The sequence below is a fragment of the Hippocampus comes genome, unplaced genomic scaffold (genome assembly GCF_001891065.2).
Source record: "Hippocampus comes isolate QL1 unplaced genomic scaffold, H_comes_QL1_v1.1 scaffold20, whole genome shotgun sequence".
Lineage (NCBI taxonomy): Eukaryota > Metazoa > Chordata > Actinopteri > Syngnathiformes > Syngnathidae > Hippocampus > Hippocampus comes.
Window position 1 is genome coordinate 1247804 of NW_017805462.1, and position 15582 is coordinate 1263385.

At 43.2% G+C, this 15582-nt stretch overlaps 1 protein-coding gene across 3 annotated transcripts in view; it reads left to right on the forward strand.

The window, feature by feature from the left end:
- The window catches only part of LOC109518903 (receptor-type tyrosine-protein phosphatase N2-like), a 53253-nt gene that overhangs the window by 31044 nt on the left and 6627 nt on the right, over positions 1-15582 (forward strand). For all 3 annotated transcript variants that reach the window (XM_019875053.1, XM_019875055.1, XM_019875054.1), the window contains 7 exons: positions 714-926; positions 3088-3297; positions 9574-9721; positions 11225-11298; positions 12040-12117; positions 12202-12321; positions 13080-13246. In XM_019875053.1, the coding sequence (XP_019730612.1) occupies positions 714-926; positions 3088-3297; positions 9574-9721; positions 11225-11298; positions 12040-12117; positions 12202-12321; positions 13080-13246 (1010 nt within the window). The remainder of the gene's footprint in view (positions 1-713; positions 927-3087; positions 3298-9573; positions 9722-11224; positions 11299-12039; positions 12118-12201; positions 12322-13079; positions 13247-15582) is intronic.

Sequence of the window (15582 nt, forward strand, 5' to 3'; positions counted from 1 at the left end):
TTGTGAAAAGATTTTTTTTTGTGCAAAATGATTATTATCTTTTTGGGGGTGATTTTTTTTTTTTTCTATTCCGTGGGATGATTATTCTTCAGGCGGACTGCAATTTGTCTGTCTGTGATTGCAGCGCGTAATTACGTCGCATATTGTTCACCGCCATCAGGTAAAATGACACATGGGGGTCTATTATTATTCTGCACCGGCTCAATGGAACCCTCTTATACAGACACCCTCACCACCACCCCCCGGACCTTTCGAAATGACACATCCTCCTCATGGCGCCTGCGTCGTTGATGGTGTGAATAGAACATTTGCGGAAAGGACGAGGCTGCTCCCGTGACGCTTCAGGTTCAGACCCCCCCAAAAATCCGAGTCATTAAAATGTGTCATCATCGCTGCCATTATTAATGACCAAAAAGCTGAGGAGCAAACCAGGAGTTTCAAATTCATTTCCTGTTCCGATGAGATTAACCTATCGGGCTCTATTTTGGTGACTGGCGCAAATCCGGCGTACCGCAGGGACTAAATCTGCGCAGAGGCATGTTAGACTAGCCGTTGGTATTTCAGCTGCTGCGCACAAGGAGGTGTGTTTTGTAGTTTTTGATTTTTAAAAGGGCAGTTCGCAGCATTTTGGGCATTTCTATTTTAATTGGAATTCATTTCTTTTTGCTAGAGTGGTTTGTGAATATTTTTTGTGTGTTTGTGTGGCGTCGCAGGGCAGCGAGATCTCGGCGATCCCAGGCAAGTACAGCCAGGCCGAGTCCACCAAGTTCCTGGCCCTGACGGTGGCGTCCATCTTGTGCATCGCCGGCGTGCTGCTGGCGTCGAGCGTGCTTTATTGCCTGCGGCACAGGTCGCACCACAAACTCAAGGAGAAACTCAGCAACTTGGGAACGGACGCCGGACAAGATGCCACCGCCACCTACCAGGTAAACGCCAGGGAAGTGCGCCACAGTTTAGGGGCTACGCGGCAATGGTCGGATGAGTAAATATATTTTGGAGGTGCACTTGACGAGCAAGATGCGGAAATTAGGATCGAGGCAATATGGATTTTTTTCAAGGTTATTGCCGATATTTGGCAGAAAAAAATAATCCATACGAGAACTTTTTTGCACCACGCAACGCATCTCAATGGCCGTCAATTTTATGTGGATGTTTTGCGTGCTGCCCCGGTCCTACTTTCCATTGTCCTTCTTTGCATGCTTCCTTTCTTTTTTTTCCCCATCCATTCTTTGTTTCCTCTCTTCCTTAAATGCATTCATGTCAAAGGTCTGCACGTGGCCCCGTGTAGGGCAGCTGTGTCAAACATATGGCCCGCGGGCCGGAACCGGCCCCCAACGAGGTTCGATCCGGCCTGCGGGATAATTTAAAAGTGGAAAAAAAATGCATGAAAGACACAGAATGAATATTTTAAATAAAATGCAATTCGTGGATTATCCGCTAGGGGGCACACTGTTTTGATCACAGCAGAAGACAACATTGTTTTGATCGGGGAAGAAAACAGCAGTCTCAGTCTGTCACTGAGATAGACCCAATGCAGCAAATGATATGAAAGCACAAATCAATGCTTCTTGAGACCAAAACAAAGGAAAGAGATGAGATTTTGGTGATTCATAGAACAGTATGGTATCATGTTAATGGTTCGGCCCACTTGACATCTCCCGAGTCTGTATGTGGCCCACAATGTGAAAGGAGTTTGACACCCCTGGTGTAGGGTGACTGTGAATGCGAACATGCGGTTGGGTTCCATGTTTTGCCACGCCTTCTCCTCATCGAGGGGTCAGCGGCTGGTGCTAATTAGGGTGGCACACGCCGAACGTTCCCTTTTTAGGTTGCCAGGGGGATTGCTTGGCACTGTGTTCACATGGAGGGTGGAGGGAGGCTGCAGTGTGGCATTTCCTTGATTGGTGAAAGGAGGTCATCAGAGCGCACATGCGTGTCAAGAGTCCCACCGGAGCATGTGTACATGTTGTCATGGCAACCCCAAACCTGTTTATGTTGTTTTGTTTAAAATTGGCCGTCTGGGTTGAAAAATGTCAAGTTTACATTTGCCGCCAAACTTAAAAAGTCATTGAAGAGATAGATGTTCAGAAGAGTCTATAAATAAGGGCAGCCCTGTGGGGTCGTGGTTGGCACATCTGCGTCACAGTCAAGCTGTTCTGGGATCCACTTTCAGCTCAGCTCAGAGGTTTGCTGCTTGTTTCCTTCCCTCTTTGCTCGCTTTCATGCATTCGTGTTTCCTTCCATCCACCAATCCATCCTTCCTCTGTCTTTCTCCTTTTATGCCATAGTTGTTTCCTTCCTACCTTCTTCTTCTTTCCTGCCTTCCTTCTTTCTTTTTGGACACCCTTTTTGCCTTCCTTCTTTCTTTCCATTCTTTCATATCATTGTATCCTCCCTCACTTCCTTCCTTATCCATCCTTCCTCCCTTCTTTCCTTTCCCAATTTCCTTGTTTCCTTTCTTCACTTTTCCCTTCCTTTCTTCTTTCATTTTGTCGTAACTGTCCTCATTTCCTTCCCTCATTCCTTCCATCCCTCCTCCATTTCCTTTCAACCTTCCTTCCTCCTCCTTGCCTTCCTCATTTTTTCTTCAAGCTGTTTTCTTCCTACCTGTCATACCATCCTTGTTTCCTTTTTCACCACTTTTCATACCCACCTTTTCTCAGTCCGACCTCCAGTTTACATCCTTGTTTGCATACCATCCTTCTTTTCTCCTTCCATCCTCCCTTCTCTCTTCCTCCTCTCTTCCTTGCACTCCTCCCTTCTTTGTGCGAGTTACAAAAAAATAGAATTACATCCAAACAAGCAATTCATAAAAGGAGCAGGTTTTGAGTATTTTGACACGTGGTTTGATCATGTTTCCATGATTAAACATCTAAACGCCTTTATTGACTATGAGGATGGTTTGTTTTTGATGCTATGTTGTTTGGCGGGGTCGAGGGGATGTGCCCCGCCTCATGTCAAGATTTTGAAAAGGGGTGCGTGGCCTCAAAAGTTGGTCAAAAGCCACCTTGGTTGAACATGTGATCACTAAATGCACATTTTCTTGCTCCAAATACACCACTCGTGCTAATCTGCTGACTTTGACAGGAGCTCTGCCGTCAACGCATGGCGGTCAAGCCGCCGGCGGATCGTGCGGAACCGACGTCGTCCAGGATCAACAGCGTGTCTTCGCAGTACAGCGACGGCGGCGGCGGGGGCGCTTCAGCCGTCAGCCCGTCGGCCCGAAGCAGCCTCTCGTCCTGGAGCGAGGAGCCCGCACAACCCAACATGGACATCTCCACCGGCCACATGATCCTGGTAAGCAGCTATACGGTGCTTAGAAAAAGTCAACGCACCCCTGTTCGAATGTCAGAATTTGGGGATATAAAAAGTGACAATTCAAAACTACTCCTCGGACTTCTGATTTATTATTGTGGACTATCAGAGGCCCTTAAAATGTTAGCAGGTGTGTGCTGGCTCCTATTTTAACAGGAATTTGAATGTGATGTGTTAATTGCAGAGGTTCAACAATTAATCGATCAATCATAATCTCATCAATTAGCAAATGCATTGACAACAAATTTCATAACCGCTCCATCGTTAAGAGACATTCATGTAAAATTTTCAAAATCCTCTCAATTATAGCTTCTCATCAGTAAATGTCCTCTGGTGTCTGTAGTCCTTAATGAAATCAGGTTGATAATATCCATTCATCCATCTTTAACACCGCTTATCCTGAAGAGGGTCATGGGGAGTTGCTGGAGCCTAGCTTAGCTGAATACATCCTGAACTGGTCGCCGGTCAGTCTCAAGGCCCATACAGAGACAAATTCACACCGTCACTGAGTGACAACCGATCTCACGCTGCCCGCACCCGAGACCGGGCAGTGTGCCGCGGCACCATCAGCGACGACTGATTAGACCTGATGAATCAAAATAAAACAATTTAAAAATATCTTTTGTTTTGGAAAACCATCAACTCTGTCAATTTGAAACAGGCTCCTGGTTTTGAATGAAGCATGGGAATTCAAATGTTTTTTTTTTTATCCGATTCAGTGATTAATAAAAAAAAAAAAAAACAATTATAAAGTTGACATCTTAATTGATTGTGTACTCTTGCGCAAATCACGCCATCTAAGTTCAGTTCCCGAAAAATTTCTCTTTTTCGCTTGACTTGTACAGGTTATAGTTCTCGTCAATGGTAGGAAAACGTTTTTTTTTTTTAAATTATACCAGGAGTATGGACTTTTTGTTCGCTGCGTGAAACAATTTTTAATCAAAGGTTTGAGTTCAATAAAATGTGTGTTCGAAATTGGACGGCAATTTTCAAAAAGATAAAATCCCCAAATATATATTAAATTTGAACCAAGTATAATGTGTACTCATGATTAGAAGCCATGTCATATCAAACCAGGTTTGATCCAATTATGATCCAGATCGCTTAATTGTCAGCAGTGTAAATGGTCAATGTCAAATGACAATTTAAGACAATATCAAGCATTGAAACCCTCCTAATCTTCCTCCTTTTCATCTTCCTCGTCATCGTTTTGTTTCATCACGGCCAGTCGCCCTACCCCCCACTACACCGCTTCCCCCCACCGAGGAGCTCCCTTGCAGGCTTTCTGCCAAGCGGCGACGTAATTACATCGCATAGCGGCTCCGTTCTGCCACCCACGCCCCTCAAGCTCGAGCCACTAAGCTCCGCCACTCGCATGCATTATGCATGGCTGATCTGATTGGTCAGATCGCAGTGACATCACCGGTACCTTCTGTTGCAGTCTCATAGAAAGCATAGGACTCGACAATAGGAACTGTGTCTCTTTATTTAGGTTTTATGACTATTTGTTTATTTCATAAAACATATTTGGTTGTCCGTAATATATTTTTTTTGTGCTGTTTCGATCCAGTTGTGCTCCAGATTGCACCGTTGCCAGCAAGTGCAATGTGTCAAGTGCCATTGATCATGGTCAAATGGAAGTGCGTTTAGCCCATATTTGATTCAAATTGTGCAGTTGATCCAGCACTTAACACCAATAAAAAGATAATGAGTAAAAACTTGGGTCTCGTCAAATGTGGAAGGCAAATTTAATCCAGATCAGATCCAGATTGCAAGTGAGGCCAATCTAAACAACACCCAAAAATCTTCAAGGGCTTCACAGGCCCACAGTTCACATAAGAGCCAACACCATCACCTAGGTGAAGTGGCACTAAAACAGGCCAGAATCTAGACGAGGAAGACAAGTCATGCAACTATTTGCAATAAAGATGTCGTTAAACTAAACTTGACTGTGTAAAAATAAGTCTGAATCTGTGGATGAAACATTTCTACGTGTAGCAACTCGAAAAGAAGATTATGATTTATAAATTTTTCAAAAGGTCCAAACGGTCGCAGCTGCCCACTGAGGAGTTTAAGAAAAAACATCAAAGCAAAATTGTCTTTGTGCTCTCCGGAGAGACGCCAGAGGAGCAGGAGTGATGTCAAATCTAGCCAGCGGGTTATGCTGCCTTTGTTCTAATGCTGTCAAATATCTCACTGCAGTTTAAAGCGTATTTCATAACACAACACAATGAAGCCTTTCACAGGTGAGAAATTTACAGCTTGACTTACATACCCGTTCTGTCTTGCTACAAAGTTTCCATCAGTTTTGGATTAACACCTTTGCTAGTATTAATCCGAAACCAGGAAACTTTGCAGCTCAAATTCATTGGGCGCTCTGTTTCGGCACCTTTCATGCCTCTGTTACAGTTCTGGTACTACCCCAGAAGCAGGTAAAGAATGATATTCTCTTCTCTGTCAGAAATGTTCACGTAGTCACCATCCCGTCCATCTCTTTTCCACTTTGAGGGCTATGGCGCTTTTGCCAGGCTGTGTGAAAGTTGATTCAGAAACTCCCATCAACTGCCACAATTTTTTTGTTGTAATGTAAATGCACCAAAACCCGCTGCTCTCTCTCTCTCTCTCCATGTGATCTGGCGATAATACCTTAGTCTTGATGAAGCAGCATGTGGCACATGACCTCACATTGCTTTTGACTCCTCCCTTCCAACGTAACCATGAATAATTCCGTTAGCAATGCAATTTGATTCGACCGCACCTTAACATCGCTTCCTGCTCACCATTCTTACCACAACTTGCACTCGCCGTTCCAGCAGTTACCCCGAAGAAAACAACAAAGAACCAAAATGTGTTCCTCCGTGTGTTTTATCACGTTTGCTGCGCGGCGAGGCAAAAGTGATAAATAAAAGTGGGGCCCCCAGGTCCACCTCCAAGGACCACCACCACCTCCTCCAAAGCCGCCCACTTCCATGTTGTCACGTGGTCGCTGTTTTTTTTTTAAAATTTGAAGCAGCTTTCAGCCGCTTATCTTATGTTAATGTATTACTGGCTCCCATGAGTCCCTCCTCCCATTCTGTACCTCCAACCCTGCTTTACCCCCCCCCACACACATCCTCTCTGCCTGTGTCTTAAGAGGATTAGTGGACTCTCTCTATAAAGCACATTATCTTGTCCTTTGTTGCGGCCTGGGCGAGTGTTGGAGATCGTACTGCGCACAGATTAGCCCCTGCGCTTGATTTTTGTTTTGGTTCGTTTTGTTTGCGTTTTGACAGCTGCGACGCGATCTGTTGCCAGGTCAAGTGGGTCAGGACGGGCGACTGGTCGTCAGGTAGTCGATGGGATCAAGGAATTTAAAAAATAGATATATTGTGTTTGCAACATGAGCGACAGGTTGATGGAGATGAGCTGAAGTAGTAAAAATATTGTCACTGGAATTAAAAAAAAGTCTCCGCTATATATTAGTGTGTTTTGTTTTTATATTTAAAAAAAAAAAAACAACAAAATGGCTTTCATGTGCTAGAAACTAGAGAAAGTCGGCCAAACACCATCATCATCATCAGACGTATGTGCCTCCAGAGTATTTTCTTGTCTTTGTATTTGTTCGAATTAACAGTTTGATGGCGCTTAAGTACAAGAAAAATCGCATCAATAAGAATGGGATCCCACAAACGTAGGCATGGACAATTAAAAAAAGATTAATTCTAGAAAAACTCTCTCTCGACAAAGTACAACAAAAGCCGCTGGCAAGAAAGAGCCAGGATAAAACGAAATAAACACCAAGCGCTTGTAAACGGCAAGGACAATAAATAACACAAAAATCACCTGTAACAAAGTGAAAGGGAAGTCTAATTACGCAAAACAAATTGAGGATGAATAACGAAACATAATCAATACTTCTACTTGAAAATAAAGCACGGAAACTAGAGAGCTATGAAACATGAACAAGAATGTCAAGAGAGTCAAATAGTCGGCACTAGGCTCGTGAGCAAGGTTGAATAATCTGACAGGTGACTGCCGGAGTCAAAATCCTTTCAAAGTCCTTTGATTGCAACGCCTGACAGGTGCGACGCTGGAGGGAACGCCCTCCACTCTTGCAGGAAACCGCAACAACACAAGAGAAATTAAAACCATGACACATTTCAATCAAAACAGTTTTCTTGGGCAAATGATTGACATTTCCTTTAATCAAGTCTCACTGAAATTCAATAGATTCAAACTATACATTAAGTCCAAGGACGCTGACAGCTGCCGTGTAGGGGAGTAAAAATGTCGACAGGCTCTCCGGTTGCTTCAACGTCCACTCTACTGAGACTATGCTCAATTTTCTCCTTCTGTTTGTTTTTTATATTCATTAATTTCAGTAGCCACTAGCCGATACGGTGCTGCATCAGCACCATCTTCTGCCTCGGAGGGTGAATGAGAGATTAATTTTGAATTGAAAAAAAAAAAAACATGCGGCTGTTATTTTCATTATCCCAAATAAATTAGTATTCATTTGTCGAATCTTTATTTAATCACGTAAGGACATTGAGAACAACTATTACCCTTTTTGAAACAATAAAAACAAGACTTTATCATGACATGACTACATTTTACGAAGTTCAAAGTTAATTTCTGTTTTTAACCCTTTCAGGGACAGTGGTTACTAGAGTGGACAGCTATTCAAATGTTATTTTCTCTTATATTAATTGATCTTAATGTCACAGTTGTTCATCAACCACTACCACCCTGATGTGTGTTTCCATCCACTGCCATCCAAGGTGATTTTTCTTTTTTTTTTTTTTTTTAATCTGGAGAGAACCAAAATATTTAATCACACAATTCCACACAAGATATTTTAAATGCCTGGCATGATCAAAGTTGGTATTGTCTACGTTTGATCACATCTCGTCCAGGTTTTCTTCCAGATGCTCCGAGATCTACAATGGCGTCTTATTGCGTCTTATTGCGGATAAGCCCCTCCTCCCTCTAAGGGGATTATTGAGTGTTTGGACGACACATGGTGATCTCAGCATCTCCTGATTGGATTGCAGTAATCCCTTTAGGCCGCCACAAAACCCTTTTACTCCGGCATTAGGGTGGCTGAGGGCGGGTGTTGAGTGAGTTTTGGGGGACAGGGGGGGTGGGGTGATCATATTTTAGCGGATTGTGTAAGGTGTGTTGTGTGTTTCATCATCAACAAGGAGGGACCAAAATAAGTCACTTTAGCATACTATTTGACCGTAACAAGAACAGAAAAAGATCAGTTGGCCTCAGAAGTCATGAATGTGCTGCTTCCGGGGATCAGGACTCTCACGGAGGAGATGGGATACACCCAAGACACGAATGGCATCACGGGTAATGATTTCCCAGATCCGAGACTCCGGTGGTTAATCTAAACAAGAACTTGGATCCCAGATACTGAGGTCTTGGCTTGTGACTAGATTCTAGCGCCTGGAAACTGGTGATGGGTGGTGACATTTCAAGGACTAGAAACTCAAATATGTAGATGTGATGGAGCCTCGGCATTTGCGGTGCCAATGCTGGAGATTTCCTGGAGCAGTTGCACCGGTGGTTAGAGTCTGAAAAAGTCAGGTCCGAGACACTTTGGTCTTTGGGTTGAAATATGATGGGGCATAGACATTTGGTGATGGTAATTCGATAAGTAAGGTGGAAATGGGATTGAGGTGTTTTCCTAAAAAATTCCCAATGGCAAATTTTGATGAAACTGGCAAATGGGTGACAGGGCCCAGATCGTAGGTCTCCCGATTCCGGTCCACGAGGGCCGTAATCCTGCTTGTTTACAATGTTTCCCTCCTCCAGCACACCTGATTCAAGCCTCATAACGATCCTGACCATTTGAATCAGGTGTGTTGGCAGGGGCGGGGACATCTCAAACAGATACGGGATGACCTGAATCTGATTTGAGTCTGAAGAACAATTCAGACTCTAGACACTCGTGGTTTTCATATTAGCTTGGGGTGAGAAAGCCGAGCCGTGGAGCGGAGATAAGAGTGAACTGTCTTGAAATTTGAAACAAGTGGTGTTCACATGAGGGTGAAGTTTAAGATTTGAGGGTCCATCCTGTGCATTTATTTGTTCGCCGTTGCACAAAAGCAATGTCTCATTTTGTCCACATTATGAATTTTTCACCGTGCCTCGAATCCTTAGTCCCCCATCGTCCATTTTGAAGGATGTTCCTTCCTGCCATTGCAGTTCCGCTTCTTTTGGTCGTGAGCATCCCTGAATCCTAACTGCGTTTATCCTCCTTACCCGCAGTCGTACATGGAGGACCACCTGAAGAACAAGAACCGCTTGGAGAAGGAATGGGAGGCGCTTTGTGCCTATCAAGCCGAGCCCAACGCCTGCACGGTTGGCCTGAAGGATGGCAACGCGAAGAAGAACCGATCGCTCGCCGTGGTGGCCTGTAAGACACCTGTAACCTCCCATAAAGCAGACCAAGTTCGAAAAAAAGAAAGAGGCGGGGAGATAAAATCGGGAGCAAGAAATTCTTATTTTTTAGAACATTCGGTTTATTCTAACAGAAATCAAGTCCTATTTTTGAGATCAAAAGGCAGAATATTTGGAAAGAGAAAGTTCAGAGAGACATTTTTTTAACTTTGACTTTAATGTCATCATATTGAATTTTGTTTTACGTTAAAAAAAAAAACTTTATTGGGCTTTGAATGTGACTTCCTTCCCTCATTAAATTTGAACTTTTATCAGAGTATTACGACTATGTTGGAAGAATCCAACTTTATCATATTTTAACGTCATGGAAAAATATGACTATTTTCATAGTAGTGTGACTTTTTCTCATTAAAAATAAGATTGTTCTCTTAATACCACTTTATCTTGCAAAAGTACAACTTCTGGTAAAATTTACTTTATACCTCAACAAAATATGTCTATCCTTGTAAAAGTTAGGACTTTATTCTTTTTTAATAACATTTGTCCTCTGTAAAATATGATTTTTTTTTCTTAATGGTAATATTACAAAATTGTCCTAACACGGTGGGTTGGGACCCTGGCCAAAACTGCAGCCAAGTCTTAAATGCAGCTTCTATTAAAACTCCTGCTACTATGACCTCATCAATGATTCACTGCATTCCGAGAAGGAAGGAGACCATTTCCACAAAAAAAAAAAAAAAAAATGGAGTTTCAATGTGTTCGGCTTAATGAAAGGCAGCCTGCCTGACCTGTTGGCACTTCATCACCAATCATTTCTACTTCGTATTATAAAAGTGCCTGAGGCTGGCAAATGAAAATGTCAGGAAATGTTTGGCCAAAGAGAGATGCAAAAGGTCACAGACATGAGGTGGACGTCATTGAACCCGCTTGAAATCATTCGGACCTGGAGGGGTTTTTAGTTTTTTGTTGTTGTTGTATTCCTGCAAATGATTCAAGCGCCGTTTTGTAAACTCGACGTTTTGCAACCTTTAACTGGCAAAGCACGACATTTCTATTAAACAGGGCTATGGACTGACTAAATAAAGCCCATTCGCGCATTACCACACAGTTGCTTGGCACTAAGAGGCCACTGGGTGACAATCGAACCCTCTACCTTAACCTCATCATTTTACAAGGAGAAAACTTGTGTCAGATTTTAATCTGAATTATAACATGAGCAATGTTTTTAAAACATCATTTGAAATGATGTTTTGAAATGAGTATAGTGGTCCACCATAAGCGTCTGTCTCAGCAAAATGTCTGAAGCCATGAATAGACACTAACATTTTTTTGATTCAACACAAGTTAATGAGTATAGTGGTCCACCATAAGCGTCTGTCTCATGAACCCTTCATCATCATTTTCCTGTCTGTATATCTCATATTGTGTATGTAACATGAAAAATGCAGACTCTGGTTGAAGCGAAATGTGATGAATTATCGAAGGCAAACATCCTCAACTGCACATCTCTCCCTCCCAGATGATCATTGCCGCATCACCTTGCGACTGGAGAACAGCCAAGGCAACTCGGACTACATCAACGCCAGCCCCATTGTAAGCACGCGCGTACACACACACACACACACACACACACACACACACACACACAAACACACTTCCGTCCGTCCAAACGGAGCATCCCGCCTGGTAAATATTCATGACCAAGACCGCCGGCCAGTGTCGACGTGAGCAACAAAAATGGATCCAGCCCCTGGGGAAAGACTCGTTTTTCACCTTGGCCCGTGCTAATTGGTAGCCGTTTGGTTTACTTTCCTGTCGCGCTGACTGAAGATTTTTTTATTTATTTATTTTTTTTTTTAGAGAAGCTCTTTGGGATTTATAGGCCCTTGTTTCCCCCTCCAGGCAGAACAACAACAACGCCGTTGTGGGAATCAATCTGTGGAACATGTACACAAAGATGCAGTCTATTACCTGGAACAGGCGCAAATGTTGTTCAATGAAGAGCTTGTAAATGTAATGTTTCCAAACCAAAAGCCTGACTATTATGAAAACGAAGCAGGAATTCCACTGAAAAGGTCATTAGAGTCTAAGAAAACCAAGGAAAATTTTGGAAAAAGATTTTTCAAATACACAATGTCAATGTTAGGAACATTTTGAGGGAATATTAATCAGAGTGACAAAAAATTGAAAATTATAAAAATAATATGGGGCATTTTTTTTTTTTTTTACAAATATATGAAACATTACTGTGAAGATAAATACTGAATCCTTATTCAGTAGAATAATTGTTACTGATCATGTTGACAAACGGTTGCCGTTTTGTCTTCCCCGCAGATGGACCATGACCCTCGTAACCCCGCCTACATCGCCACGCAAGGCCCGTTGCCATCCACCGTGGCCGACTTCTGGCAGGTAAAGCCTCGTTTCAACCACAAGTTAGGAAACTTTGATGTCACTTCCTGACAATGGGTGCCCGTGTTTTTTTTTTTTCCTCAGATGGTTTGGGAGAACGGCTGCGTGGTGATCGTCATGCTGACGCCGCTGGTGGAAAACGGCGTGAAACAGTGCTACCATTACTGGCCTGATGAGGGCTCCAATCTCTACCACATCTACGAGGTATGCGCAACTCCTCTGTAACTTTTTCAGGAGTTTTTGAGTTTTGGGTCTTTTAGGGATATGAAAAAAAACCAAAACAGCTTGGCATCAAGTCACTATCGTAACTACAGCCAAGTATGTGACAGATACAATTTGAGATCAAAGGGCGTCATCTTCAACGCCGTCGCAAGTGAAAAAAATTTTTTTCGCGTCAAAAGGTATACGAAAGATGCCCCGTTTTACGTCAAGATTTTGTGGCCAAAAATGCCTTCGGGATTTGTTCAATGTTGATGTATCGTATGGTCGCTAGAATGATTCGTATTGCAATCGGAGTAAATCTCGTGGCATTGTAATTTGGAATGAAGCATATCGCAAATAACGGGAATTATTTGTATCGTAGTCAGAGTGAATCGCATCCGAGTTGGATTGAATTCAAATTGAATTCAAATTGGAATGAATCGTTTCATTTTTATTGGAATCATGGGATCGTACTGTAATTGATAAATGGACTGTCACTTACATGGCGATTTTCTACCTCGGGTACGTAACGCGCTTGAGATTATTACCACGTTCACGTACTGATGACGCAGCATCAGTATCTTGCTCAAGGACGTGGTTGCAATGACCGGGCATCGAACCACCAACCTCGGGGTTGGGAAACGAGCACTCTACTATTATTATTGTATCGTATCATTAGTGGATTGGCGTAACCCGTCTTTGGAAATTTTTTTGATGGTTGTTATGGTTGCTTGAGTTTTTGTCGCGTTTGCGCGTCACAGGTTAACCTGGTGTCGGAGCACATCTGGTGCGATGACTTCCTGGTACGTAGCTTCTACCTGAAGAACATGCAGACCAACGAGACGCGTACAGTCACGCAGTTCCACTTCCTGACCTGGCTCAACCAGAACGTACCCGAGACCAGTCGCACCCTCCTGGACTTCCGCAGGTAGGGAACTCAGCTCTCAACCCAAGATTTAGCCCCCTCCTGCCAAAAAATGTTTTAAAGATGGTTTCACGGGTCTTTCATAGTACAACGCAGGCTGACCATTGAGGTCGGATTGCACCACCAAGGTTCAATTTTAAACAAGATGAAATCATGGTTTCAGTTTAACCCTTTCCTGCACCCTGTAACCTAAGATGATAAGCTGTCCACTCTCGTAACCGCTGTCCCTGAAAGGGTTAAATTCTGTTGCACCAAATTTTAATCCTAGTTTAAAATAAAACAGATTAAATTTAAACCTCTCTTTAAACCTCAGGAAGACTCGATCAACTGTCATATGGGGCAGTGACGGAAAGGCAGATGTAGGGCTGATGCTACCGCTGCATTTTTTTTTTTTTGTTTGTTTTTTGTGTTTTTTTTTTTTTTTTTTTTTTAAAGTTGAGCCAACAAGATTTAATTGAGCAACGTCTCTTTTGTCTTTCACTCTGGTCGGTCTGTTGCAGTGTCGGGCAGTTGCTGCCAAACAGGACCTTTCTTTTTTTACCATGATGTTGTCTGTTCGGTCATTAAGTTGTTGTCAATGGAAGAAAAGTTGAAGCTTCTCTGCCGAGCCATTACAATCAAGCTAACAAGTAACATTAGGCTAACATCTATTTTTTTTTTTTTTTTGCTAGCCAGCAAAAACATTAGCCCATATCTCACGGAGCGGCAAAGGTCCGCGTGTGTGCGGCGAACGCCGCTCACCCATCAGGGCTCTCAAAATTTAATGCCGACAAGATAAACTGTTTGCGAGTGTCTCAAGTGAATGCTGACGAAACTACGCACACACACACACACACACACACACACACACACACACACACACACACACACACACACACACCAAACCTGCACCGCTCAGTGAGATACGAGCTGAAATGTTTAAATGAAAAAAAAAAAAGCACCCGTTGACGCAGGGGCCTTGGCAGTGGTTTCGCAGTATAGCCTCCACATTTAATTGCAAAATGAATTATTAATTTTAATTTCAATTTCTACAATCATCCCTATAAATCGTGTCGCACTGGAGTACAGATGGAGGGACCTCTAAAATTTGTGGCTGCTTCAAACCAAAATGGTAGACTTCCTGGATGTCTACTTGAGACTTTTTTGTGCATCAATTTATAATTGACATGCCTACCGAATAATGAGGTGCTACGTCAAACTGGCTTTTGGGGGCTGAATTCTAAAAAAAAATTCATGTGGGTGACTTGTAAATATAATTTTTTTTTTTTTTTATTACCCTAAAATGGCTTTTTCAAACCAAACGAGCAGACATCCTGTTTCTTTCCTGGGAAGGTTTCCTGAGACTTTTTTTTTATTTGGGTCCATCCATGATAGACATGTCGACCAACTTTCATGTTGCTCTGTCAAACTGGCTTTTGGGGGCTGAACTTTTAAAACCTTTTTATTTGACTTGGCACTTCGGGTTCATGGTCCCCATTATCATCGGAGGTGACATCATCGGAGACAAAATGGTCGGCATGGTTACCGTGGAAACAAGCTTCTACCCCCGCCCCCCAACAGCATGTTTGCCCCTCCCCCTTTTTACCGGCTAACTAGCGGTTGCCAGTGTCATTTTTGTGATGTTGCAGCTAGTAATATGAGCCCAGTTGCATAGTCACAAAAGTGATCATTGGAGACTGTGATTCTGCAACTGAGGGGGCCGCATGACCCGAGATGAGCGCTCTCCCTCCTTTTGCTTACTCATGCTTGGCCTGCCTTCCTCTCCCACGCCTACACGGTCACCTGAGCCCCTTTCACGCTGTCCGTCAAAAGCTGGATTAGTTGCAGCTTTTTTACCGGGTTGCTGGTTCCACTTGGAACAGGGGGGCTGACCGACTATTTTGTCAGATTCCGCGGTAATATCAGAGGCGGAACCACGGCTGTGTGAAAGGGGATACTGGAAAAAAAACAGTAATGGGATGTGAGGTTTCACACATCCGCTTCACCTTGCCTGTTATGTTGAAAGCAATTGTTGCTGTCTGATACATTCATACATCACACGAAACTGAAACAGCGGAATTCTGTGTCATTGTGTGAAAGCACACAATGTCCTGTTTTGTCAGTTCCTGTGTGAAATCCAACAGAGGAGATAAATACTGTTTGGTTTCTGTGTGAAAGGTACAAACTTGGAGTGGGCGGGGGTTCAAGACAATAACTTGCCGCCTTTAGAGGGAGCATGAGATGCGTAACTCAGGTGGGACAACGCCTGTGTGAAAAGGTAGAGCGGGGATCCAAAATGAGGGTGTGAAGTTTAACTCCCAGCACTCAGACTCACCTTCTGCTGTGTTGGAAGCAATCGT